This window comes from Notothenia rossii, assembly GCF_949606895.1.
Source record: "Notothenia rossii genome assembly, chromosome: 5".
Lineage (NCBI taxonomy): Eukaryota > Metazoa > Chordata > Actinopteri > Perciformes > Nototheniidae > Notothenia > Notothenia rossii.
The window spans coordinates 13,027,345-13,055,335 of record NC_136903.1 but is presented as its reverse complement, the minus strand read 5'-3'; the positions used below and the strand labels follow the sequence as shown (position 1 = coordinate 13,055,335).

General features: G+C 41.3%; 1 protein-coding gene and 1 long non-coding RNA gene across 9 annotated transcripts; one reads left to right on the top strand and one right to left on the bottom strand.

Annotated features, from left to right (window-relative positions):
* Positions 1-28: 28 nt before the first annotated feature.
* LOC307039403 (sarcolemmal membrane-associated protein-like) lies at positions 29-27,054 on the bottom strand. 8 transcript variants are annotated; one of them, XM_079681451.1, is made up of 10 exons: positions 26,976-27,054; positions 25,269-25,405; positions 17,098-17,394; positions 13,239-13,313; positions 12,006-12,308; positions 9,844-9,961; positions 8,504-8,780; positions 5,894-6,022; positions 4,115-4,227; positions 29-2,327 (listed from the first exon to the last, which is right to left on the bottom strand). In XM_079681451.1, the coding sequence occupies exons 2-10, from the start codon at positions 25,318-25,320 to the stop codon at positions 2,315-2,317; spliced, it is 1,377 nt and encodes a 458-aa protein (XP_079537577.1). In that variant the 5' UTR covers positions 25,321-25,405; positions 26,976-27,054; the 3' UTR covers positions 29-2,314. The 8 variants fall into 8 exon arrangements, 7 of the variants coding, with proteins under 7 accessions (XP_079537577.1, XP_079537578.1, XP_079537575.1 ...); XM_079681452.1 differs by lacking the exon at positions 26,976-27,054 and adding an exon at positions 26,833-26,852; XM_079681449.1 differs by lacking the exon at positions 26,976-27,054 and adding an exon at positions 26,609-26,763.
* On the top strand, positions 12,218-17,083 carry LOC307039404. The gene is made up of 3 exons (XR_013808218.1): positions 12,218-12,355; positions 13,246-14,736; positions 15,308-17,083. It is a non-coding gene; the product is annotated as an uncharacterized lncRNA (long non-coding RNA).
* Positions 27,055-27,991: the final 937 nt, after the last annotated feature.

Below are 27,991 nucleotides of genomic sequence, written 5' to 3'. Positions count from 1 at the left end.
CCATCCAAGAAAAGAAAAGACTCAGACATCACGTGGGGGGGTTATATTTATTTTCTTAAGTCATAACAGTACAAAATAGACCTCGATGTAACAAAATAGCCACTAACTATATTGAAAACCACAATATTTAAAGCAACAAGCTGAGAAACACAGTACAATATAGAAGCTTGTGAAACTATGATAAAGAAAATATTCAGGAAATCATGAAAATAATTATAACATTCATACGTACCATTGCAGTCAATGGGAATTTAATTTATATTGCTGATATATTTTTTAATAGACAGTGAAGCATTTGCAGTCCAGTGGCTCATCTTTACCTTTGTTCATTTTCCTAAATAGAAATTGCTCAGGCATTGCTTATCAGGAGTTTGTTTAATGATAAATGTGTCAGCAAAGACTTTTAATTCATTTCTGAATTAAATTGGTCTTTCAAGCAACTAAGGTCAAATGCAATTGAAATGCATGCAATGACTACACAACCTTTCAACAAAGAGGTACTGAAAAAGATTAGCAATGAAAGCAGTTCTGAATAACGTCACCATAAATAAACATTTACACAGCATATAATATGGCTATCAAATATACGAAGCTCTTTCAAAATAGAATTAACTTTCTACAAAGCGAGTACAAATGGATTTAAGAAATATCTCTCCCATAGTACTTTATGTCATAACTATTTACATGGAATACAAAGTAACTTAAATTATATATTGTGCTTCTAAATGTTTTCTAGCATGCTTTGTTTAAACCTTAATTATTTTCACCAAAAAAATACATTTCACAAACATAAACAATAATCAGAGTCCTTCACATATACATATACATATATGTTTTGTATTGACTGCCTTAACAAACATGTCCTGACAACTTCCTATTTAAATATTTTTGTAACCATATTAATTGCTAAAATGCCCTCACAACCAACACCAATCGTCAACTCAGTCACAACAGTAGATCAATTTAAGTGTAGCCGAATGTCCACAGGTGTTTATCTGTTCTGCAGTTTGTTACATAAAGTATGTCGTCAGTAAACAAGGAGATGCTGGCAGACATAATTTTACACCGAGTACCTGGAACAACCTGCGATCACCATAAATCTAAATAACAATTCACTAGCCATTTCCTGCTGGAGAGGAACAAAAGCTTATTTCTCCACATTGAAATTATCAAAAATATAACAATATTATAGCTTGATCCTCCTAAGATTCGCTCCCAAAGTTGCTGGGATATCTTTAATAGCACATAGAAAAACTACAGCGAACATTTTGTAAGTGTAACAATGTAGCTGTGGGCGTAAGATAACTGAAATTCAAATCAAGCTGTGGGCAGGTGAGATGAATCAGAAACTTTTGCAGACTTTCTGGCAACTCGGTTAAAGTGATCATTAAATAGGAAAGTAGAAGTCAGACACAAGACAGGAAGTGACCGAGCCTGGAGAAATAAGAATAACATAATGTGAAGAAGAGCTCGCTGCTCTGGGCTTGGATTGACAGTTGTTTACAATTGTTCTCATTGTAACTGCATATCATTTGTGTTAGCAATCGAAAGACATCAATCTGATATTACAAAGTTAAGTTTGACAGAATAATGGGGGCAAAATAGTTGGTAATTTTGGCATGTTGTTAAATCATGCAGATTTTGCGACATTCAATCCAGATGCAGAATTTATTCAAAGGAAGGCAACCATTTTAATTCAAATCGTTCACATAAAATGTCAGACTGCTCTTTGTATTAACATTTAAAGGGCATATGTACATTTCAGGGATTTCAGCGCATCAAATGCCTAGACTCCATGTTCTTCATTATTATCAGAGACATCTATGAACAATATCCAAACAAACAACAAATAAATAAATAATGGATAAATAAACCCAAAACCACTTGGTGCACGTTAAAAATCAAAACCTTCATTTTTATCACATTGTTAGCTAAAAGGAGAGAAATATAATATTCACAGACACACAGGAGGAGAGACAGAGCACAACATTTAGTGGAGTGAGATCAATCCTCTGTTGGCTCTCTGCAGGTCAACTCTTCATCGTCCTCAACCTCAAATGAGACTGAGTGCATCATTCTCAGTGCATGTACCTTCCTATTAGCGACAGCCTTTTCTACTACACGGCTGTCAGCTCACTTTTAGAGAATTCCAGTTCAGTGTACAGACGCAGCAGGAGAGAGCTGGACTGAAGCAGACGTCTGTCCCTGTGCAGATGTTGCCCATCCAATCAACATCGGACGAGAGCTCTCAACAAGCGAGTCATCATCAGCAGCACTGCTGTGGCCGCAGTGATAGTCAAAATGGAGTTCCAACCTACCTCACTCCCCTGAAGGAAGACAGGGAAATAATGGTGTTAAGAGTCAGCAGAGGCTATTCCTCAGGCACAGATAACATGTATTAGGCTAAGGATTAGTTTAATATTTTGGGAAATATGCTGATTCAATTTGTACAGAGTTAGATGATAAAAGTGTTACCATTCTCTGGAACTGGGGACAGGAGGGGATTAGCGTAGTTTAGCATACAAACTGAGGCAAGGGGAAACAGCTAGCTTAGCTCTCTCTGAAATTCTAAAATAAATGTCCTACTACAAGCATCTCGTAAACTCCATATAAAAGTATGCATCCTGTTTGTTGAATCCATACACAAATCGTTTTTAAACTACTTTTAATATGAATTTGTGGTTTAAGGGCGGTTAAATAAATAACCAAGTTTACCCGTCCTCCCAAATGCTGTCTTCATTGATTGTGGTGATACCAAACACCAGAGAGTTACAGCGGCCGGCCCACAATTTACGGCTCTTAGCGCCCCCAAATACCACAAATTGTTGTTATTATATTATTTGTGCGTACAGATTAAACCAACAACATACAATGTGTTAATTACTGAGCTGTGCTAGTAAGTATATATATATTATAATATTTTATTTTACTAATATTTTTTAGTCTTACCAAAAAAAAATAAGTGGAAAATATGTTGTTCCTGTTTACTCTGGATTTCGCTGTCCAAAATATTTATTTTGGTATAGGGAATTTAATTTATATTGCTCTGTCCAAAACATTTATTTTGGACAGCGCCAGGCTATCGGTTTACGCCTGTTTCAAGCCTTTATGCTAACTAAGTTAATCCAAAACCTTACTTGGAATCCATTGAAAACCACAAAATCTACATTCACATTTTTATTTTTGTTTGTTTACCTTTCTATTTAATATAGCTTCAAACTCAATCATCAAAAATGTGATCAAATATGTAACAATGTTTTGGAGATCTTCAAACCACCAAAAAAGAAAAAATTGCTAGTATTGTTTTTATGCAGATTTTAGGGCCTTGTTGCGTGAAATATACATTTAAAAAAGGGTCATCGACCTGAACATTGAAGGGGTTTTCTTATCTAATTATTGGCAAAACAGCTCATTTACCAAAAATGTCAAACAATTCCTGTAAATCAGTTATTCAGTACCATTCAAGTCATATTTTATTCTAATTAGCCAAACTGCCCACCCGTCCCACGTCCACCTTCCATTAATGTTTAATGTTATTATCTACCTTTATTCACTTCAGGCAAATTTGGCTTTTTCTTCAGTTTAGACCCTCCCATACCAACCACCAATCGGAATGAATCTTGAAAATGTTTTTGTATTAAATGGTCAGTCCATCCAAATAACACAAAAATATATTTTCTTACTTACTTCTGGCAGTGTCGAGCCATGCAGATGCCATGCTCAGGTTTTGAGATATTTTTCCTTCAACCCAAATGAAAGTGAGGTGAATTATAAAAATATAAAAATCCAATTACACGTCTTAACGTAAAAACAGTATGCTTAATATTCTGGATTATTCACAGAATACACTTTCTCTTTACAGTATAGTACATATAAAAACTGTTTCTGTAACTGATGGTTTCTGTTAATAATCCAGAGTAAACAGGAACAACATATTTTCCACTTATTGTTTTGGGGTAAGACTCAAAAACTGATATCTCAACACCTGAGCAAATAGAAGCAAAACTATCTGCATAGCAAGATAAGGCCTGGCAGACACTGTGTTTTTATGTTATCAGTGTGTAAGAGCCTTACTTAGCATAATGCATCAGATAGAGATAAGCTCCTCCCATACCTTGCCCTCTGGGACGCCAGCTCCGACAACCAGCACCAGACCACAGCCAATATTACAATCATTCCTATGAAGGGGATGGAGAGAACAGGGTGCTCAGACGGATGGATGAATCTCTGAGGAGGGAATAAAAACAAACACAATACAAGGGGAATGAAGGGAATGAATGAATGGATGGATTGAAGTATCCAAATAACATATAAACACAGATAAAAAGGTGTGACAACAAAACAAATGGACCACCACAACAAATCTCTAAATCAAAAGTGTGACATGGTCTATGACTGTGATATAAAAGGGAGAGGTTTTGATGGAGCGATTCACATTTGCTGTTAAATAAACAAAGCATAACTTTAAGGTGACATACACATCTTCAACTCAGTGTGATAATGTGCGAGCAGTTCTGTGTGGCATTTGTTGGCAGCGTGTGATGTTATGGTGACAAAGAAAGAAAGACAGACATACAGCATGAATGTTGTGACTAGCGTATGGTGGTGTTTTTGTCTCTCTATCCTCATCTCGTAGTTTGTTTTGATGTTTTGCTGATTTGTGATCGTACAGGCTGAGAGGTCATGGACATTCAGAGGACAAGGACAGTATCAGAGACAGGCACGGGTTGACAGTTTGACGCACACTCATTAGGCTGATGAAGACAAAACACAGAGTGTAAGTACTGTTTGTTTCTCATAAAACATAAGGGACAATATTACAGTAAAGTATTTAACATTTCTTCAACCACTGGTTTTGTTCTTTGGTTTGTTTTTGAAAGTATTTTTGTAGGAAAATACTTTGTAATTTCCTTTTAAAACTCTATGAAAATCAACTTGCAGAAAGTCTGTCTTGGCTTTGAAATGCAGTTAAATCCCCAGATTGTCCTCGGGTCTGTAAATGGAGCAGTCACACTGTGCTGCGATTGCAAGAAAAAGTCAAACCCAGAGGACAAACAAAAGGCATAAGATGGTTAAGATAATGTGGTTCAAACGGTTCAAATTAACAGTTTTGTTTTTCCCGTGAGCATTTGAAAACACATAAAAACTATCCATGCTTTCAAACACTTATTATGCAACACATCATAGTGCGACTCTGTGACTAGAGAAAAATAAAAGGAGTGTTATTGTAAGAACATCTTATTTGATTTTACTGCAAGTTAACTTTCACACAGCACCTTATTAAAATGAACAAAATAGGTCTTCATAAAGTAAAAAGGCAATCTCAACGGTCCTTTCATTACTTTTTCTCAATTGAAAAATATAAAACACCTACAAAGGATTTAGTTATTGAAAATAGGGCATTCTCTGCTTGACGCCTGAATGCCTTTTTTGGAGGTTTTGTATTTGTGTCTAATAAAAGTATTAAAGCATAGCTTTCACACAGAAGTTAGAACACAGACACAGCAGGGGGGATGTTCCCCAGCCCAATGCCCACAGTAAATACTGATATGGGCTGACAGGCCAGGTCAGTTCATATCAAAACAGATGTTTACAGTATGAGACACATAAAGGTTTCAGCAGACACAGGGTACAGTAGCTGTGATGTTGGTTGACAGTGTGAGTGCAAAGAAAAAGCATTTTTTTAATTGTGAAGTCATCATAGCTGTGAATCTCCAAACTATTTCTAGAACATTTTCACATTCATTTAAAATATATTAATTTAAAGACAAAAACACCTGCACTGCAAATCTAACTACAAAATGGACATTAATCACATATATAGCATTTACATCAGTTTGCCTACTTCTGATACCAACTGTATGTTATTGTATTATTCATGTCTGCCCCTCACCTGAGCCCCCCCTAGCTTCTGCAGCTCAGCCTTGCAGCGCTGCAGCTCCTCCTCCAGCTCGGCGCGCTCCCTCTGACTGCTGTCGTACATAACCTGCAGCTCCTGGAGCTCCGTCTTCAGCCCGTCACACTGAGGACACACAGGACACACACAGGTCACACTGAGGACACACAGGTCACACAGGACACACACAGGTCACACTGAGGACACACAGGACACACACAGGTCACACTGAGGACACACAGGTCACACTGAGGACACACAGGACACACACAGGACACACAGGACACACACAGGTCACACTGAGGACACACAGGACACACTGAGGACACACAGGTCACACAGGACACACACAGGTCACACTGAGGACACACAGGTCACACTGAGGACACACAGGTCACACAGGACACACACAGGTCACACTGAGGACACACTGAGGACACACAGGACACACAGGTCACACAGGACACACTCTCAGGCACTTCCCTACAGCAGGGGACTGACTCCATGTATTAAGGGGAGACGCTACAGGTAAAAATATAACTTATAGATAGAATCGGAGGGATGAAGCGCTCTTTAATGGTCACACATGCAGAGCACACAGCACACACAGTGAAATGTGTTCTCTGCTTTTAACCCATCCTAGTACCAGGAGTCTAGTACTAGGAGTAGTGGGCAGCTATTGTACAGCGTCCGGAAGGGTTGGGGGCGGTTGGCCAGTGCCTTGCTCAGGGGCACCACTGCAGGGCCCAGGAGGCGAACTGGGACCTCTCCAAGTAGCAGTCCACACCCCATATTTAGGTCTGTTCGGGAACTTGAACCGGCGACCCTACAGCCCCCAGTCCAAGCCCCTACTGATTGAGCCACTGCCGGACTAGATACCACCATGGAAGTTCCCCAGTTGAATAATAACATTAAGACTATTTTGTTTTGTATTAGCAGTGTTTTGAAATGTTAATTATAACCTGTGTGAGGTCGGCCCAGACCCTGGGGTTTTTTAAATCAACACTTAAAACTCACTTTTTCTCTCTGGCCTTCGAGGCTTCTCTTATCAAGAATAACTTTTATCCAAGACCTTTTCCCTCTCTAACCTCTCGAGGTTTTATTAGAAGGAAACGGTTTGTAGAGTGGCTTAGACAGGCCGGGGAGTGTTACGATTCGTAGACACAGCGTACCTCCCTATCTCTCATCAATTTCCAACTAAGGCTCCAGTGGGGACCTTGTTCCCTGAGTGTGCCTCTCCACCTATATTTCTTACTCTCTTACTTGCTACCCTTTGCCTTCAACCTATTCTAAGGGAGTGCTTGTTCTTCCGTCTGTCTGTCTGTCCGTCTGTCTGTCTGTCTGTCTGTCTGTCTGTCTGTCTGTCTGTCTGTCCGTCCGTCCGTCCGTGTCCGTCCGTCCGTCCGTCCGTCCGTCTGTCCGTCTGTCTGTCCGTCTGTCTGTCTGTCTGTCTGTCTGTCTGTCTGTCCGTCCGTCCGTCCGTGTCCGTCCGTCCGTCCGTCTGTCCGTCTGTCTGTCCGTCTGTCTGTCCGTCTGTCCGTCTGTCTGTCCGTCCGTCCGTGTCCGTCCGTCCGTCCGTCCGTCCGTCTGTCTGTCTGTCCGTCTGTCTGTCTGTCTGTCCGTCCGTCTGTCCGTCTGTCTGTCTGTCTGTCTGTCTGTCTGTCTGTGTCTGTGTCTGTGTATTCTCTTGTTCCGATTAACCCAGCCACATTTTTTCTTGTTTTGTGTCTATATCTACGCCGGGATCCGGAGTCGAGGCTGATCTTCTTGCTGTGGTCCTGTGTCCTGGATCCTCTATCCTGAGTTCTGGATTAAGTCGTGGACTTCCCTTTAAACTGTGGACTTTTCTCTGGAAGTTTTTCCTTGTACGATGCGAGGGTCTAAGGATAGAGGGTGTCGTTTTTTCTCATACTGATATTCTGAACAATCTGTACTGTTGTATTAGCTGTAAAGTGTCTCTACTGTAGGCTATTTTTATTATATGTACAGCACTTGGGCTCGTCCAAAAATCGTTTATAAATGTGCTATATAAATAAAACTTGATTTTGATTTGATTTGATAAAAAATAAATATTCAAATTTGGCATTGTTTTGAAATATTATTTAGTAAATATGTGCTGATTTCATACATTTCCAAAACATAAATCTGAACCTTGGATCCAGTCAGGTTACATGTTCTTGTTTCAATTTGTTGTCAGTATAAGAGTCCATTTTTTAAAGAGAATGTTTTAGATAACATCCCATAAATCAAAAAATACTGCCCTTAGTCATAAAAAAAACATCTATTTTCGCTAGGTTTTCAGAAATAAAATGTTATATAAATCGGGGAATGAATGATTTATGACTATACCCCTCTGTGAAATCCCTCAGAAGATAGATGGGAATAAAACTTGAAAGTCTGTTGTATATAAGCGCTGCTGCAGTGGAGATTTCTGGCTCAGAGCAAGAGCAAAAAACAAAAACAATGTTTCTCTCTGTGATGTCTCACCTTGCAGCCGTGTAATAAGGGTTGGACAGCAGGGTTTTTGATTGAAATCAATTTTCCTATAATGGCTCACCCACATCACATCATATTTTATTCATATTGTGGACTCCCAGGGCACCATACCTCTCTCTGGACCTGTGAGGCCTTCTCCTCCGCCTGTTTCAGCTGCTCCCTCAGGGAGAAGATCTCCCCGATGCCCCCGTTCCAGCTGCTCTGTGTCGCAGGCTTCCCATCAAAAGAAATGTTCTTCTGGATGGAGGCGTCCACCAGGCGACAGTTCCCAGACTGGGCCATGGTCATGTAGCTCTCCGTCATGACCTCATCGCAGCCGGTCTGCATATCCTTCCCGTCTGAGCCCTCGTCTCCGTCTTCCTCCTTCAGAGACAGGTAGACGCTGGAGCTGGAAGAAAAAGGAATAATGGTGAAAAACTCAAGAAACGTTTGATTTCAGCTCCAAAGGCTTTAAGCTCATAAATTGACTCCAAATAGGCCGATCATTTCCCAGATGAAAGGCTAAACGTGTTTTTTCCAGCAATTATTTAGTGAGAGCTTGTTAGCGTTTGTGTTGTCACATTTCATATGCAGAGATTTCCTCATGGCGTACACAACATTTGATAACTGATTGAGACATTATGTATCTAGCCAGCCTTGTAATAGTGCTTCAACTAAAGGTTATTGTAATTTTAGATTAATCAAATGATTGCTTCCTTTGTTATCAGTTAATTGTGTGGTCTGTTAAATGTCACAAAAGGCCCATCACAAAATAATTGGTTATTTTTGCCTGACCGACAGTCCGAAACCAAAACATAGTTATTTAATTAAATACAAAAATATGCAAAACAGAGCTGGAACTAGAGCATGTTTGGCATTATTGATTTGTGAATTCAAATAGAATAATCATCATATTAATGGGTATGTTCTGGATGTAGTGCTTACTGCAAATGAATTCATAGTATAACTTATTTGGTGGGTTATACTGTATCTCTGTGTTGTATATATTGTGTTTCTCCTAACTCATCCTTTCCCTTTCTATTCCTGTAAAGCACTAAGTAACGTGGGTTTCAATAGAGCTATAAATAAAGTTAGAAATTGCTTTTGATTTATCAGGACGTCTCCATCAGCAGATGCCCAGTTTCCCATCTGCTGAGGGAAATCGTGTGATGCGCTAAAAAAAAATCAGCAGCTGCTACATAGATCGTGTTAGGAAATAGTTTTTAAGGTCAAGAATTAACTTTCAATTTCAAAATTGTTGTCCATTATCTTTCCATCAATCTACTTATCATCTAATAAAAGTGTGTGTAATCCCTCGTATGATGTTACAGTTGTACTGCAGCGATTAAACAGGTGGCCGGGCCTTTCTAAATGAGACGTGGCGTGAATAACGAGGGTAATATTCCAGAGGGATCCCCTTCCAGCTGATGCAGGAAGCACAGCTGATGAGAGAGCAGTCGTCGACCTCTCACCATGTCCTCTGTCTCTGCAGCAGCTGCAGCCTCTCCGTGAGACGCCTGTTGTCCTCCTTCAGGGTCTCACACTCCTCCCTCAGCGTGCGGCACTCCTCCTTGAGCAGGTCCACATCACCTGGCAGGACAAAGAGGTCAGATAGAAAATTGTTAAATGGATTGTGTTCAAATATCGCTTTTTCCTTTTTTTTGTCACCATTCACACCCATTCATACAAGGTGCCACCTGCTCAGGGAGACTAACATTCACACACATTTACACATCGTTGGCCCTGCCATCGGGAGAAACTCGGGGTTAAGTGTCCTGCTGAACGACACATCGATGTGTTGACTGCAGGGTCTGGGGATCGAACCACCGGCCGTAAGATTGATAGACGACAACACTTCTGAGCCAAGAAGAGGTTAAGAGAAGGAAGATAAGGTGAGCTCATCGTTAATGTTACTGATTGAGACTTTGATGTAGTCACAACATCTTAAGAGTATACTTAAGGAACTCTTTACAATAACCATCATTGAGTGGTTCAGTAAAGTTGATTCGACTTAAGTTAATAGTCATTTAGATTGATGTTGACAAATTAGTTATCTAGTAATGCAATAGTTACACTTTCAAAAAAATGTTATCCCAGATATACAATTTTACTGATTTGAAAAACATTGTGAAGGGTTAGAAATGGCTTTATAGTAAACTGACTAAAGGCATTATTTGGATGGCTACTACTGTACTTGTTAAATGCTCTTGTCCATCACTGTTTCTGACGCATCAAGAACTATTTAATATATTATTGTGATCTTCTCTTTTAGCTATGAAGGCATTGTCTAATCCAATGAAACAATATAAATAGTCGCATTACTTAAGCATTCATTAGTTAAAACATTATTATCATTTATTTGTATGTAAACCGTTATTGATAACTATTAACTAAAGCTTGATTATCTATTAACAAAGCATTTTCAAATAAGGTTATTACAAAGTCTTAGCACTAATATGACTATGTTTAGAGTTAGATGAGTAGCTTGATGTCAACCCAATGCCAATTTGTTAAACATGAAGCTAGCACCAGTTGCTAGTTAGCTTATTTTAGCTTAGCTTAAAGACTGAAAACAGGGGAAACAGCGAGTAGCCTACGGCTCTGTCCAACAGTAACTAAATCTGTCTACTAGCACTTGTATCGCTCAATATTAAAATATCATATCTTGTTTGTTTAATCCAAACCAAGACTAAGTGTTAAAAGACGTGTTGATGTTTTCTAGAGGGATGTTGCCAGGCAAAGAGGGTAGAATCCAGGAAGTCACTGGTTCTTCTCACCACATCGTGTCAAGAAAGCAAATAAGCGTGTTTGGTCAAATGTCAAAAACTATTCCTGTAAAAGTACTGCCCACTGTGAGTTAGATTTCACTTCAATATTAATGCCATTCTGTGTGATGTTTACATGAAACAGCCCAGTATGAAATATCATGAGCTCCCCTCTGAGACTGCAGAGCCCAGCGATGATATCATGTGTTACAAGAGTGTGTCCCTCCCGCTCATGACTTCATGTCCCTGGTATTCTAAATGCACACACATACACTCACACGTACACACTCAGACACCACTCCCCTTGCAGCACTCAGCATCACATTTGTAATATTTATTAAACCCCACAAATGATTAATGTTCTTGACCGTGGGGTGCCAAGCCGATATGAGGGTCGGAAGAAGAACATCTAACATCATGCTCCTTTCCCATAATATCAGGCACAAAGACTGATCGTGGACTATTCGTACATTAATGTGAGTTTGATAAATGTCTCCCACTAATGGCTTTATACATGTGGTGTGAAGAGGAAGTGTCAATACAGGACTTGATTCACCTTATCTATTATGTAGGCTACTGTAAGTAGAAAGTTGGAAAAGGAGGAGAAGGTGTGTGTGAACACTACCAAAACCACCTCGGCACTCTGTTCCACCTTCCTCTCTTACATCCATCCCTTTTATATTCTATTTTATTTACTTGTTATCCATTGTATTGTTGTTGCACAATTGGAGCTGCCTGTGACCTAAGAGTTCCATTGTCATAACTACACTGCAGCTCAATGCACTAATGACAATAAAAGCCTTGAACCTTGAACCTATCTTTCTTGTGTCTTCTTTATTATTTCTAAACCTCCTCTCCTCCCCCCTCACCCTCTTTCCTCTCGGCCACCCTGCGCTGGCTCTTCATGCTGATCTCGGCCCTCAGCGTGGTGATCTCCAGCTCGTACTCCTGCGTCTCCTCGCTGAGGCGCTGCAGCTCGGCCCGCCGGCGGCACAGCTCCTCCTGCAGCGAGGCGATGTCGAACTCCCTCTCTGCCGCAGCCTCCTCCGCCGTCTGCTGCAGCAGGATCACCTCCTCCTGAGCGACTCGCAGCTCCTCCTGGGCCTCGGCCAGCTCGCTCTCCTTCTCCTCCTCCAGGCTGTCCATCTCCTCCTGCACAGAGCGCAGCTGGGCTGTGGGGAGAGGAGGAGGAGAGGGTGGCTTTATGGGGGATGTGTAGGTGGGACTATAGATTTATATATTTGAGAGTGTGTGTGTGTGTGTGTGTGTGTGTGTGTGTGTGTGTGTGTGTGTGTGTGTGTGTGTGTGTGTGTGTGTGTGTGTGTGTGTGTGTGTGTGTGTGTGTGTGTGTGTGTGTGTGTGTGTGTGTGTGTGTGTGTGTGTGTGTGTGTGTCTCACCCGAGCTTTTGCAACAGTGGGCTTGTATGTTTTTGTGAGTGGGTGGAGTGGGTGGAGTGCTCGTGTGTGTGTGTGTGTGTGTGTGTGTGTGTGTGTGTGTGTGTGTGTGTGTGTGTGTGTGTGTGTGTGTGTGTGTGTGTGTGTGTGTGTGTGTGTGTGTGTGTGTGTGTGTGTGTGTGTGTGTGTGTGTGTGTGTGTGTGTGTGTGTGTGTGTCTCACCCGAGCTTTTGCAACAGTGGGCTTGTATCTTTTTTCTTTTGCTTCATTTGTTTTCAAATGATGTACTTTGGTGGGTTGGGGGTGTGTGAGTTGTACTGTTTGTTCTTAGGTGTATTTTGTTGACCCCTTATGATTAAACACAAACAGCTTTTTTAAGAATAATTGTGTGTCTCTATGTGAACAAATACAAGCTTTTAACGTGTTCTTGTCATAGTTATTTAGCACTTTCGGTCTGAGACTATTCAGTAGAGAACTAGTAGGATAATAGAAATCCCTTACAGTGATATACAAGATGTTGATTAACGCTCACAAATTGTTCCACACAAGCAGCAGACAGTAAATCCGCATGACCTTGACTATTGAAAAACATGAGAAATGTAATATGCAATATCTGTATTCTGTTGTGTTGAACAGTCATAGTTATGTCCTGGGTTTATTCAGGACATAGAGCTTTATTGCTGACTCTTTATTTTTGTTGTTGATACCTTGCAGATTCTGGATCTGGCGGGTGAAGGCTTCAGCCTGATGGGCGCTGGTCAGACGCTCGTCCTCCAACAGATCTGCCGGAGAGGTGAAGTGAGTGGAGGAGTGGAGGGGAGGATTTGGAGAGAGATAAAAAGAACATGTCAGTTCAGCAGCCAAAGAGAAAGATGACATCTTGATAAGCTCTTCAACCTTGAGGCATGTGGGAATGACACAAGCAGATCCGTGTATGTCAGTGTGTTAATACATGTGGGCCTGACCAGCATATTGTATAAGATGAGTTAGGATATTCAAATGTATGAGTATATTTTCACCAATCTTTCAAATCAAGTCAACAAAAGAAATAAAGCAGATTCATTTGGCTGTGCTTTTAGTTTGCTGCTATTTTTCTCTCTCTGTTTCATTTGGTCTCTGTTATGCCAAGTCCTTTCTCTAGCATGCTTTGGGCAGATCTAAATATAGTTTTAATACAATAACAGCTTCTAGATGAATACAGAGGACCTTCAATTGAGTCTGTATATTCTTAAAGGATAAATCACTACAATGTACCAAATACAATCTAACCTTACCTCTAGTGGTATCCAACCATATACTGTATATATATATTTAGAAATGCATTTTCTTTTTTCAATAAATATGAGGGATAAGTCGGTACACTAATTGTATAAAGAATAAAATGTGGTGAACAGTAAACCAGCCTCACATCAACAAGATAGCAGTCATTGTGATCTTGTTGGCGTTCAATCTAAATACTGCTATATTCTTTATTATTTTTTAATGCTATATTTTGAAATAGTTCTCTATCTGTGTTTTTAATTGTTGTTTTAGTTTTATGTATGCACAAAGACACCAAGTTAAATTACTCGTACGTGTCAACCTACCTGGTAATAAACCTGTTTCTGATTCTGATATGTGATCATGTTAGCATTCTGATGATAGCATTAAGCCGCGGTACTTCTTCACAGGGCTGCACGTTAGTTAAGTTTTGTTTGTGTCACTCATTGTTTTTTAGTGTTTCCTGTTTTATTTTTCCTCTTGTTACTGATCACTTCCTGCCTTGGGTGTTCTCCCTCCAGATTTGGTCTGTTTGGCCCTAATTAGTTTCCCCTTTCCCTCGTTAGCCCTGCAGTCACCAGACCTCCTGCTCATCTGTTCCCATTTCCCCATTACTCTTTCACAATTTATACTAGCCTAGCTCCTTTGTTCTTTGTCAGTTTCTGTATTGGGTTTTGTTTACCTGTTACCTTCCTGCAATTGGACTTTTATCTGTTAGCGATAAATCATTTAACTGCTGCAGGCAGCCTGCTTTTTGTCTGTGTTTGGGTCCTTCCTGACAGTTGTGCTCTACAAATTGTGAAAGACTAATGGGGAAGTGGGAGCAGGTGAGCAGGAGGCTGGTGACTGCAGGGCTAACGAGCGGCAGGTGAAACTAATCATGGCAGAAAAGAAAACTGGAGGGAGAACACACGAGGCAGGAAAGGTTCTGAAACACAAGCAGAGGTGAGTCAAACAATATACTAATGAGTGACATACAAAACAAAACAAGTCCAGGGCAGATTATTAAACTACCAACAATTGTCATGAGCGTTTTTATATTGAGACAATGTTTCTAGCAAGAAATCTCAAAGAAAAACTACACTTTCTGTAAGGCACCATACCACCAGAGGTAAATAATTGAATATAGTTTGAAAATATAGCAGGGACTCTAGTTTGCTGAAGTTTGCTGTACTTTCCCTGAGGTTTTTCAGCAAAACTATTCTGCTTTACATTTTTCTACTGGTGGATATAATGTCATTCCCCCCCCCCCCAATTCTCATTTCCTGTCCTGTCTCCTGGTGAGTGTAGCATGATTTGCAGCTTGTATTAATAATCCTCTATAGACCCTTGATTTTCTTTTTTTCCTTCACCTCACCTTACATCATTCTCTGACCATGTCACTCAGGACCCCCACCCCTACGACCTCCACAGCCCCCACCCCCACCCCCACCCCCACCCCAACAGCTGCCAGCATGGGAACAGCTGACTGTCCTCAGAGGGAGTTTAACAAATGTGTTTTCTCAATGCGTTTTAGGACACCCAGTCAGGAAGCCTCCCTCCTCAGCATGAACACAGTTGTCTGAGGAATGCCTCTACCGCTGCCAAACAAACAACTGAGCTCACCGTGTCTTTTAGTGTGACACAGTCATATACACACACACTCATAAATATGCACAAACACACACACTGAGCTCACTAGCCCATACCCAAGGCCTTACTCACTGCTCGTGTCCCTGAACATTAAGCTCATCATTTCTAAGCTATGATGTGATGCTCCATTTAGCGCCTGTGAGGAACTGACCGTGTCAGTGACCGCATATAAACATTACGCTTCTACAAGTTCAACTAGATTGTGATGAACCGGAGACGTCGGGATGAGTAAAGCTGTCCAGGTAGAGGAAGGAGTTTTCTTCTGTGGTGTGAAAACTGATCAAATGTAAACTATCACTGAGATGGAAAAGTGCAATGTTTGCTTTTTTACTGCAATATTGATTAAATATGGAATCCATGATCATGACATCTTACTACATAAATTAAGCTGATTTATAGCAGGAAGACTCCAGATGGCAGAAGGCCCATAAATGTAAATGTTTGATCGCTCATTAAGTTTTAAGCTTTTCTTGTTTATTGACAACACACTTGAGATGAAGGGAACTGAATGTGGATCTTAGTCTCTGGCCTTTTCTCAATCGCGAGGATGCTTGCTTGGTAGCACATGTCTTCCGAGTCACTTCCTTCAGAAGCTAGGCAAGAATCCTTCCTGGCATTTGGAAAACGAAGAGTGGAACTAGCTAGCAAGTGTGCAGGTGTGCGTCAAATGAGAGGCCCTGCCTTACATTTTCCGCCACAGATTTGGGGAAATTGGTCCGTGCACAAAGCATTGTGGGGATTTGAAGGACGCGAAGTCTACCCCTGTGCAGCCTCGAAATTACCCCCAAACCAAGGACGCGGCCTCGGTGGAATTCCAAGTATGCTGGAGATTGGAACAGTCCTTCGGCGGCACTCGATGATGTAGTATCCTTGAAATATTGGCTTGGAAGCCAGTTTCCTCGCGATTGAGAAACGGCCTCCTTGTTGTCCACTTTGTTTTATGGTTTGATATTTCACGCATGACCTCAATTGTAGAGATGCAGGAAATGCAAAAGCGAAAATGATAGTGATCAGTGAAATTAGACGATTAGTCACTGCAAACACTCAGTGTCACAACATATTGTCAAATGCAAACGGCAGATAAAGACAGTGGTCGAGCTTTTAAATATATCATGAATGGTCACTATTAAAAGGAAATTACTTTATAGCCCGAATTGGTTAAAATTGGCCCCTTTTTTAAAGCATCGCGTATCAGCTTTTTGTTCAACCTGCCACTGACTGAGCCGCCATATGAATGCAAACTCACCATTAAGCTGTGCTCTCCATTCAGCCTGTGTTTATGCTAGGATCCCACTGTGCAGATGGCATTGAATTGCCACCATATAATGAAAGGTTAAAGGGGACTCCAGTTGTGGATAATTGTGACTGCCATGCAGTTACAGATGCTACAGGGACTTCTAGCTTATTCAAAGACTTTTTTATATTACATTATTTTAACATGTATTTCTTTAAAGATGTGGCCTCTCTCTAGCATTGAAAGATAGATTTAAATGTTTGGAATGTTTGAAATGACAGTATTTAGGTTATGTGGAAGATGTTTGCATGTGGCCTAAGAGCTCTTGATTTCAGGTCAGATGGCTGTAATTAAATAATGGATAAAAGATTGTGTTAGAAGACGATTAATGATTCAAGGCACTAAATAATGAATATATAGTGTGAAGGTAGAGCATTGACCTTGCAGCTCGTGGAAGCTCTCCTGGTGTTGGTTGGAGGTTTCTCTGGCGTCGTCCAGCTCCAGCAGCAGCTGCAGCACCTGGGCCCTCAGCTCCTCCAGCTCCTGCTCCTCCGTCAGCGGCTCCTGCTCCTTCATCTTCTCCTCCCCTTCGCCTTCCTCCTCCTTCAGCTTCTTCTCTTCCTCTTCCTGGTCCATCTCCTCCTTCTCGTTGTTCTCCTGCAGGATTCCTCTCTCCTTCGCTGTTATCTGGTTGTCCATGGTGGGGCTGCACTCTGCTTTCAGATCGCACGGGTCATCTGAGAAAAAGATGAGAGTGAAATTAGAAATGGGATTCATGATATTAAAAAGAGAGGGTGACAGGAAGAGAGATGACTAGGTGAAAAACCTCTTTGTCATCAACCTAAATAGATTCGAATACAGCACACGGTTTTCTTTTGGATCAACAGCACCATCTTGTGATCGTATCTTGCATTGAGTCTATTGTACACCGAACTCTATTGCACTCATATACCCCAACTACACATAACGGTTTTAATATAGAAAAAATACTGACAACACTTCTTATTATAATAGCTTAGTTTTTTTATAGAAAGGGATCAAAAGAAATCAATCACGTTAGGAAGAATTTATCAAAAATATAAGCCTAAACTGTCTTGGCTCAAAACGTTTTGATACTACGTAGTTATAAATTGAGACCGTATCAATACATAATACCTGTTGATGACCACTGGTTACAGTTTTAAGACACATCTGTTTTACATTGGTTTATCCGCTCATTGACTTAACATTTCTGACCAGTAGGTGGAGTGCGTAAACCGACACAATGCAGAGAGAGGAGGAGGGGACGAGGGGGGGGGGGGGGGGGGGGCGTTGTATGCTGAAGCAATCACTATGACTCACCACTCAGCAATGCACCTCCAAGTCCATAATAACACAAGCTAGTTCGAGAGATGTGACAAAAACACGTTTCTCTCTTGTATTACACCGTGTCAAATTTCATGGCTGTCTGCAGTTTTCTATTGTTTTGTTTTCTGTTGATTTTCCTCGTCCGCATCAACGTCCTGAAGAGAGTCTACAAAGCCCAATGAAACATTATGATGTATACTCGATTTGACATGATTAGAGCTGTTGGTTGCCAAGGCTGCAGAGATGAATGCAGGGCAGGTCAGAAAACGAGAAGGGAGGGCATCATTTGCAGCACAACAGCATGAGGGTAAATTCTCATTAGACGAGGCAGAAGAGTCTTTTCCCATTAGTTAGATGAGATTTGCTGCCAGGTGGGAAACGGCCAGAGCTTAAATGCATATTATATTCACAGTGCCAGTTTGCTCTCAGGTGCAGTTAAAGGTTAAAAGATCATTTGTGTAACTGTTTCATCCCAGGACATTTAGCTTACATCTCACACTGGCCTGAGACCATTTCTCTCTTATAACTCAACAACATGCCCTCCGGGGTCAAGTCCAATCTCAAAAAGAAATTGATGTGCAGCATCTACTATTCATTTTCAAGTGGTCTCTGAACATTTATGTCTGTACTGTAAGCAGTATGTGGAAGGGAGAGGGGAATATTGTTTGCCGAGATGGGAATAGAGAGATGGGACAGGAAAAAAGTGCAGCAGGGGACTCAGCAAAGCATTAACTAAAGATCTATCTAATTAGAAGTGAAGCTCACCGGGGTAATCCTGGCTCAAGGGATGCTTGCATCTCTTGTGGTAATTATTTCTCTGCCTTGTTGTTCCCCTCACGAGATGTAACTATTTCCACCACAACCAAGCACGTATTTTGTAATCATATCTATAGCAATAGCAGCAGGCTACATCCTTCCTGTCTCATAATAGTCCTCATTTAAACAATGCAGCCCCCCTAAGAGGCGTGTGAGAGGTTTCAAGAGCACTAGGCTATTTTCTCATTAAACTTTGATGCTGGTGTAATGAGTTAGTCATAAAGAAAGGGAGCAGGAGAGAGGGGCCGGAGCTGCTTGTACAGCCAGCGGCGGCTAAAAGGCCATCAAGAGACAAAAAGCTCCCCACTGAATATCCCTTGCATCTGAATCTTTCCGGAAGTAATCATTCAGAAAGCTGGCTCTAACAATTTGTCCTTTGTTTTACATTTTGAATATGTAGCATTTAGACTGCATTTCGCTGATTTAAAAATAAACTGAAATACAGGTTATAATGCAAAGCTAGTTTAGTTTAGTGCACACTTTTTACCCGCTTCCTGTAGCTGCTGCTGAATTGTCTTGGACATCTGTTAATGACAAGCCACAAAGCCCATCTCTACTTTCTTTAACTTCCTCTGATGCAAATGTATAAGCTTCTGCCTCTCACCATATCATGCTGTGCCAATCATTAACTCTCTAAAACCTTCCTAGAGAGCCGTCCAGTGTTTCTTCTTGGCAACTCCCGTCTGTGTGTTTATCACTTCAGTCCTTAAGGAAGCTTTATCGCCTCACCTTGTGAGTGAATGTCAAACACATTGCGCAGCAGAATTGTCTGCAATGACACCTGTGATCACTCCGCAGCATACTTGGCTCAGTGCTGGTCTTTAGTCACGCAGGGATTGCATTAGACATGGACGCTTCTTGCATACAAGAGTGAGGGAGGCATCTCAGGAGCAGAGTTACCGCTCCAGGCAGACGATGGCTTTATCTGGCCTGCACATTCCTCCGTAATCACGTTGCAGCCAAACACTTTGAGTATGTCACTGCGAACATTGTGCCACTTTATAAAACAGACAACAAGCAGGGCTGTGTTGTCCATCAGCATTTCAGAAAATATGTCTGAGATTACATTTGAACAGTCATTTGGCAACACAGGCCTGTTGTTTTGCTTCTGATTTGATTTTCGGAGATGAAGTGTGAAGTGTAATTATAATTGCACTTTGCCTAATTGAAGAGGAGTGAGGACTTCTCCATAAAATACTTAAGTGTGATTTTGCTGTCAGACTTTCAGTTCTGTGTATTAAAGGGGCCCTAATATACTTACTTAGAGGTTCATAATTGTATTTTGTGCCTCAACTGTGACATGTTTGCATGCTATAATCTTCAAAACGTGCTTTAATTTTCTCATACTTCCTATGCTGCAGCACCTCTTTTCACCCTCTGTCTGAAACCAGAGCCCAGTCTGCTCTGATTGGTTAGCTGGCCGGCTCTGTTGTGATTAGTCAACGGCTTAGAGATGTCCCGCCCCTTAGCCTATCACTTATAATGTGTTGGAGCGATTTTAGTCTTTGCAGTCCATTAACATGCACAAAAGCCTATAAAACACACTAAAGGTAAAGGAAACCCAGAAGGCATAATAGAGCCTATTCAAATATGCAGCAAAAACTGAAATCCACTAAAACATTTCCTTATAACACTATAATAATAAAGAGTAGATGGCAGTATACCAAACCAGATATTTCTGAAAAAAAAGATAAAAAACGTTATGCTTTATTTAATCAGGTGCGGTGTCATTTCAAACGTGATATATTGCAAGAAAGCTTCTCTATGTAACAAGTGGCTTTCTTCCCCTGACTGCTTGTTATATTTCTCATTTCATTGTGGTGAGAGGAACATCTGGAGTCAAATCAGCTGTAAAAAGAAATGACGGCTCACTGAAACAGGAGTTGGAGGCTGTGAGCAGGTGTAGTGTGATGGATAGTGTGTGTGTGTGTGTGTGTGTGTGTGTGTGTGTGTGTGTGTGTGTGTGTGTGTGTGTGTGTGTGTGTGTGTGTGTGTGTGTGTGTGTGTGTGTGTGTGTGTGTGTGTGTGTGTGTGTGTGTGTGTGTGTGTGTGTGTGTGTGTGTGTGTGTGTGTGTGTGTGTGTGTGTCTTTTTGTGATTCTGTGTAGGGCTGCACAATAACTTGAAATGCTATTCTCGCATTTTGGACTAATAGAATATCCTAATCTTAGTAAGCACAATATTTTTTTAAGGACGACATTTGCAAAAGTTATCTGAATAAAGTATTGTGGAGCCGACCTAAAAAAAAATCTACACATTTATTTAAAAAATCACATTATAATTGTGCGTAATTTTCAATGATAATGTGAATATTGTTTAATTCCATCTTACATCGCACATCATATCGCAATTTTAAAAAATCAATTTAAACCGTGCAGCCCTAACTCTGTGTATAAAATGTATGCATGAGTGTGTAATTGCGCTTAAACCTGTGTGTGTATATGTAAAATGGTGATATACAGGCTCGTGTTTCATGTGTTGTATTATCTCTTGTCATGAGTCTATACTCATATATGATCACACGTGTTTAAGCTGCAGTTTGTGCATATATGCCATGGAGCTCTGCAGCTGTGTAGGAGGCCATGCATAATGCACACCGCCCCAGCTTTGAAACCAGCCCAGCACTATGACGCTAGCTTGTTCCCTGCACTGGCACACTTCCTCATGAAACTAAAAGGAGTCAGGACACTAGTTTATCTCCATGGTGACCTCTGCACACCAACAACACAGGGATACAACATCTGGAAAGTCACCTTGACGATAAAGCTGTTTTGTGCACACTTTTGCTTGGCATATGTCTGCTAGTGCTTTTCCCCGCAGAGAAGCCCACGTGATCTTATCAGGTGTCCCTCCATAAAGCTCACTTCATAGTGAAGCCGGCATCATGTGAGATTTTCTGACTCCAAACTGTGAGACTCAGCAGCTTCAGACGAGGAGCGAGCCACAGGGATGGAGGTCTTTAATGAGGTCAATGCGAGTTTATCTCTTTCCCTCTGTCTCTTTAGTTTGAGCGTGAAAACTCCAGGGAGAGTGAGGAACAACTGCAGCCCGTGACGTCAAGAAAAGAAACGGGATCATAAGCACCAAAGAGTAGGACTGACTTAATGAGCCACTCTGTTATTTAAATGAAAATCCATGTTTGCATTTTCAAAGGGAATAATAGAAAGTGGGTCAACAGAATAAAGACATTGTAGAAAGAGATACTGTATAAATCAGCCTCATTACATGAACATGCACAAAGCGTGTCAGTGTGTAATTACTGCAGGTGACAGATTCAGGGAAGATGTTTCTTCATGGGCGTACGTGGTGGTGCCCTGTTTGTGTCTACATCTGCTTATTTTGCATTTAGGGATATGAAAGAGAACAAAACATGAAAACAAATGATATATTAACAAGCAATTGTTGCCTCCCACCTTAAATCTATCTCTGTGAAAGATTTTAAATTGGCCCTGTTTCAGGTTCATATTTGTATTTTGTTTCTCTTCTGTTACATGTTTCCATGCTTTCATGTTCAAAAAGCTCTATTTGTTCATACTGCCTGTACCTCTTTTCACCCTCTGTCTGAAAACCAGAGCCCGTCTGCTCTGATTGGTTAGCTGGCTGGCTCTGTTGTGATTGGTCAAACGCTAAGAGCTGTCTTGCCCCCTTAACCTATCACTTACAATGTGTTTGAGGGCTAGCCAATGGAAGTGCGAGTGTTGCATAGTGATGTCAATATGTCGCAGAAGTAAACACAAGAGTCCAATGGAGGCGTATCAGGCAGGGTAGTGTGTGGGGGAGAAACTCCCTCTGGACGGAACATTGGGATTCTAGCCTTTGCAAACCATTTACATGCACAAAAACCTATAGGAAAGACTACAGGAAAGGGAAAACCCCAAAGAAAGGAGGATAGGGCTCCTTTAAAACGAGTAGGAAAGACGGGGCACCACAGCTTGTCAGGTAGCGAATCTAAAAAGCATAAAGACTAATGGGGAGAGAGAGTGCACTAATGATAGGTTGTCAGTGCCAAGCCTTTTTGCAAGGGGGAATAAAAGTTTTTTAAATCAATAGCATAAGCTGCAGGAAGGAGTTATGAGTTCATGAACCTTATTTTTTCCCCTGAAAGTTTGAGAATTGTGTTCCATTATTCAACTTAGTGAGAATTAAAAAACATGTGGCACACTCAATTATTTCAGGTACCTGCAGAGTGCATTGAAAGCTTGTTTTAAAAGGCTCTAAAGTCTGATGGGATAGGATGGTGCAGGCAGGGGGGAGGAAATGGGATGCCTGAGGGTGGAAAAACATGCAAGATTTGTTTTCATTTGATTTGCAATATTAAACAGTGATGTGAGAATCTCACATTGTTGTTTTTCTCAGAGGTCTTTGCAGCTCCCAGATCTACAAAGTTTGTTTACAGCAGCAACTTTGCTATGTATTAGATTTAAAGAGCTGAGATCAACCCTGTTTGGCCCACCCTTTGGGAATATTGCTGATGATGTGCATTTCACAAGGTGAGAGTACAACACTGGAGAGGAGTGGAGGGAAAAGTCGGAGAGGACAGGAGAGAAACAATGTGTGGGTTGAGGCAGGTGCAAAGGTTTGTGTCTCTATGCCTGTGTGTGCACGTGAGTGTGTTGGAGGGTGTGTGGGCGCTGAAGAGAGCAGAGGACTGCGATGGAAAGAGGGGGAAGAGATATTGTGTAGGAAAGCAGAGGAGAGAGAAGGATGGAGGGAGATATGCTCGGTGACTGGTGCAAGTGGGAGGAACAATATGGTGGCCGACGGCTGAGATCAGCTGCTAATGTTGTTTTATTGATCAGTGGGAGCGTGTGTTTGTGTCAAAGTATCTGTATTCCCTGTTGGTAGATGTGGAAAGTGGTAGAATTATTAATTCCAGGGTAGTATGGAACAACGTCCCAACAGGGCTGAAAATGCATTTCAAATAAAAGTGTCAGATTGATAATTGACCTGATCCAGGACAAAATGAATGCACTTAGATCCATTCAAATCCCAGGGTGTATGAACTTCAAAAAGACATGAGTTTATACCTTCCATCACCCAAATCCACTTTTTCTTTGCTGTTTGTCTATCGTTATTGTAATCAGGATTTACACTCCATTAAACCACACACTTGCCATCACTAGATGCTGAATTTCTGAAAAGAATGCCTCAGGCTGTGATGAAAGGAAAGTGGTCTCCAGAGTTTAGACGGAACAAGCTCGTTAGGAAAGAAGCTTTTCTCCTGAGACAGCATCAAATGCTATGATGGTCAATACGCAGGCATCAGCATAATGTTAAAAGAAAAGAAATGACACGCTAACAACAAGGCAGTGTAGTAAGTTTACAGCTGACTCTGAAGAGCAGGGGGGGCTTTGAGAGATAATTCTTCCCATGCTTGTTATTGAAAGTTCAGTTTTAGGACAGTATACGCAGGAAAAGGAAGCAACATGGCCGCCAGTCAGAGGGCTGTGACCTGTGGTTCTCTCTGAGCCCCTCCACACCGACAAACATCCTCCCAACAGGAGGGTCCCGCACAGAGCTGCTCTGTCTTCACGCCCATACAAAACATGAAGAAAACACACTCCTTGTTGTCGGACAAACATGAAAACATTCCACACGTTCTTAACTGATTCTGTGAAAATGTACTGTGCCCAATGCCACACATTCATAAAGTTACCAAACAAGCTCAACAGCAGCTGTCAAACCCAACCATTATGTAAAGTGAGTCCACCACAAGCATACATACATGGTGAGCTGAAAACAACCTTAGCATAAAAAGAAGCTTAATAACATCCAGACTCCATCCATTGTCATCATCATCAAGTTTAAAAAAAAAATACAAATACAATCATAAGACATAATGGAGACATGTGAAATGGGACGCCCAATAAGCTGTAGGAAGCTTGAGAACAGGAGCCCAGACAACAAATATAATGTATTTACATTATATATCATTGATACAGAATTGAGAGAGTTTGTGTATTATTCACAACATTACAACCCCAAAACATACCCCATACTAACCCAAAACCCTATAAAAAGGAAACTACTGTAACCCTAACTACTAAATGTTCTAATATTTAATCAATCAGTCTCAGAATAACACATGCAGCCCCTCTAACACAGCCTTGACTAACATGTCTCTGGGTGCCAGTCCTCTATATTTACCTGGCAGCACGTTGCCTCCATCAAAGGTCCACAGCTGACAGAAATGCAGTGTATCAGCTCGGCACAGATCCTAATAAAGACAGTCTCCTATAATAATATCCCCACTTCCTACCAGCTGACCAGCTCTCTGCAGCTACTCAGCTCACACTATCCCTCGCTGTGGGAGTAAACACTCTTTCTCAGCAGAGATAAACATCGACCCCTCTACCTTTTCCTGCTTATCTGTAGTACGGGTGCTAAAAATAGCCACATCATCACGATTAAACACACACATACACACACTGACAAACAGCAGAACAGACCTGTAGAGTCCAGAGCCTCCTCGATGAGTGGAGGTAAACGCAGTCCATCCATAGCCCCCTGTAGCTGCAGCGGAGAGGGGGAGACTCGGGAGAGAGTGGGCGAGAGAGGGTCAAGAGGCTCCACACGCCCACCTCAGCTGCAGGGAGAGAGAGAGGCAGAAACACACGGAAAGTACTGAGCACTAGTACTCGCCACTCACACACACATGCAGGCTACGATGCACATATGCACACTCACACAGAAAGAGGCTGAACCTCCGGAGAGTTTGGGAGGGTCCGGGGAGCTGAAGGCTGAGCGCTCTGCAGCGTGGGAGAGATGCCGAGAGGGAAGAGGGAAGAGGGAAGAGGGGAGGAGCAGGGAGGAGGGGGATGCTGTTTTCCAGACGGCAAGCTCTCCCTCTCTCCCCCCTCTCTCCCTCAATATATTCCCTCTTTTACCCCAGCTATTTTAAATCCACAGTGGTGGAAATGTGACCCAGTACATTTACACAAGTAGCCTACTGCTTAAGTATCAATTTGAGGTACTTGTACTTTTCTTGAGTATTTCCATTTTCTGCCAATTTATACTTTTACTCCATCACAGAGGGAAATACTGTACTTGTTTACCCTTCATTTCTTTGCCATTTCTAGTTAGTAGTTACTTTATAAGTAACAAGTAACATGATGTGTCTATATGATGTATACACTACTAATCAACTCGGTAGAACACAAAGTATCCAAAATGTGCTTTACATTGACAAATGACAAGATTATGTATTTATTGTTTAGTGATACTGAAAATAATTGTATAACATTTTATAATAATACAACACTTTTAAAAGTGTTATTCTGCGCAACAAAAAGATGTATATTTGCATAGATGCACATCAAAAATGTGTTAGATTTCATCTAAGTATTTTCTTTTTGATATAGTTTCTGAATCTTTTCCAAAAATCTAAATATATATGGTGGTATATCCTGGACTTTCCCTTTGATACATTAGACCTTGTTAAATAATTGCAAGATCGATCCACCGGTGTGAAATAGTTGGCAAGAATAGCTGATCTCCAGCGAATGGCAATGCATTCAGCTGCCAAATGCTGAACCCATACATATTTCATAATGCAAATTCAAACTGGCTTGTCTAGTTCCAATAAACTAAGTTGACGTTTTGAATATACCCTAATACAAACAGCTTTCAAGAAGAGCTGACAGGATCACAGCACCAAAACATTTCAAAACTCTGTCTTTGCTTCGTAGCATTTATTCATCTGTGCTTTCTTGCACATACTCACATTAACACACACATGCTTCCTCTTACCCTCATGTACAGCCTTTGCCCCTAAGCCAGATGAATTTACCTATAATGAGGTCCAGACAGGCTGTTGCTGTGGAGGCTGACAGCTACCAGCAGATTACTGATCATTTCCCCTCCATTGTTCATTTCCTCTCTTTCTCTTTCTGTTGACTGCTTATAAACAGTTGCTCTTCCTCTATAAACAGCATCTCAAACATACATACTCATACCTCTATTTTCATCACTTCCCTTCTCACACATCTCTTTCTCTCTCTGACTGTCTCTCACCTCTTTCTCACTCTTTCTTCAGCCACTATCACATCTGGCAACTTCAGTGCAGAGCGTAAGGAGCTAGAAATGTGAGGTGTGCCGTGAAAAAGTCTGAAAACTGTCAGCTTAGAGAGAGAGAGGAAAGGAGGGTCATGCTTTACCGTTCGCTGGCCCAGTAGGAGGATATTCCTATCACAACACTGTCAAAGAGCAGGAAGTGCACACAGACGCACAAACAACACAGTCAAACACATATGGAACCGACATCTGAAAGAGGAAATGTAAGAAAAAAACAGAAGTAAGTACAACGGAAATAGAAAGACGGTCTACATGTGGTTGTGAACAAGAATAAATGATAAAGGGGAACCAGACTGAAAAGATAAATGTCCGCTCATAGGCACTTCCTCTACTTCCGGGTGGTTCTGTACAGCTTTCCTCAGGCAGCCATGACAAGAAGATAAAGCATGCGAGCATCTTTCAAAGTTGTCCCACAAAAAGTCTCTCTGACACACAAAGGAAGGGAGAGCTGTTTGCTGACAAGGTGTTGATAAGGAGTTGACAATGTCTGGCTTCAGTCCACCGTGTCACAGACTGTGGCAGGAGCCTGGTGGCAGAGCAGAACGAGCACAGCAGGAATGCAGATACAAGATTAAACGATGGTCCATCACTAAAATGATTGTCACTGCTTGTTCCAAACTGCTTGCTGAACCAGATGGGTGGGATGGAAGTCTATCTGCCAAAACACACTGAGATGATTGTTGAATGGCTGGACTGTTGGAAGCTACACTATGAGACAGTCACATTTTTCTACAGCAACCTCACCCAAAGTTTTTAATTTTGCAAAAGTACAGTATATCCAAGTGCCATACGCCAAATGTCTGTGAGTGTTTGCTCTGTAACAGAGCTCTGTCCCGCCGAGTGTGAGCTCATGCACAGGGAATCCATCCGCTCATACTGTCGTCTTTGTTTTCATTTAACAAGTCATACGCAAGACGCCCTCAGAAATGGAGCCTGTAATTGAAAAGAAACGCAAATGGACGCACACAGATGCAAAAACACACAAAGGGCCAACAGTTTCTGATCTGCAATTGTAACGTTTTACATTCTACATGCTGCACTCATGTCATTTTGAGTGGAATGATGGTTTCAATGGGAGTGTTTAAAAAGGATTTGCACA

What these genes read in the sequence shown, in the direction of transcription:
- LOC307039403 (XM_079681451.1), bottom strand. Translation starts at nt 25,320, where the DNA reads ATGGATGGACTGCGTTTACCTCCACTCATCGAGGAGGCTCTGGACTCT. An exon ending in CCTCACAGGTCCAGAGAGAG is followed by an intron (nt 6,023 to 8,503) that starts GTATGGTGCCCT and finishes GTGTGTCCTCAG; the next exon opens with TGTGACGGGCTGAAGACGGA. An exon ending in AGAAGCTAGGGGGGGCTCAG is followed by an intron (nt 4,228 to 5,893) that starts GTGAGGGGCAGA and finishes TTCCCTCCTCAG; the next exon opens with AGATTCATCCATCCGTCTGA.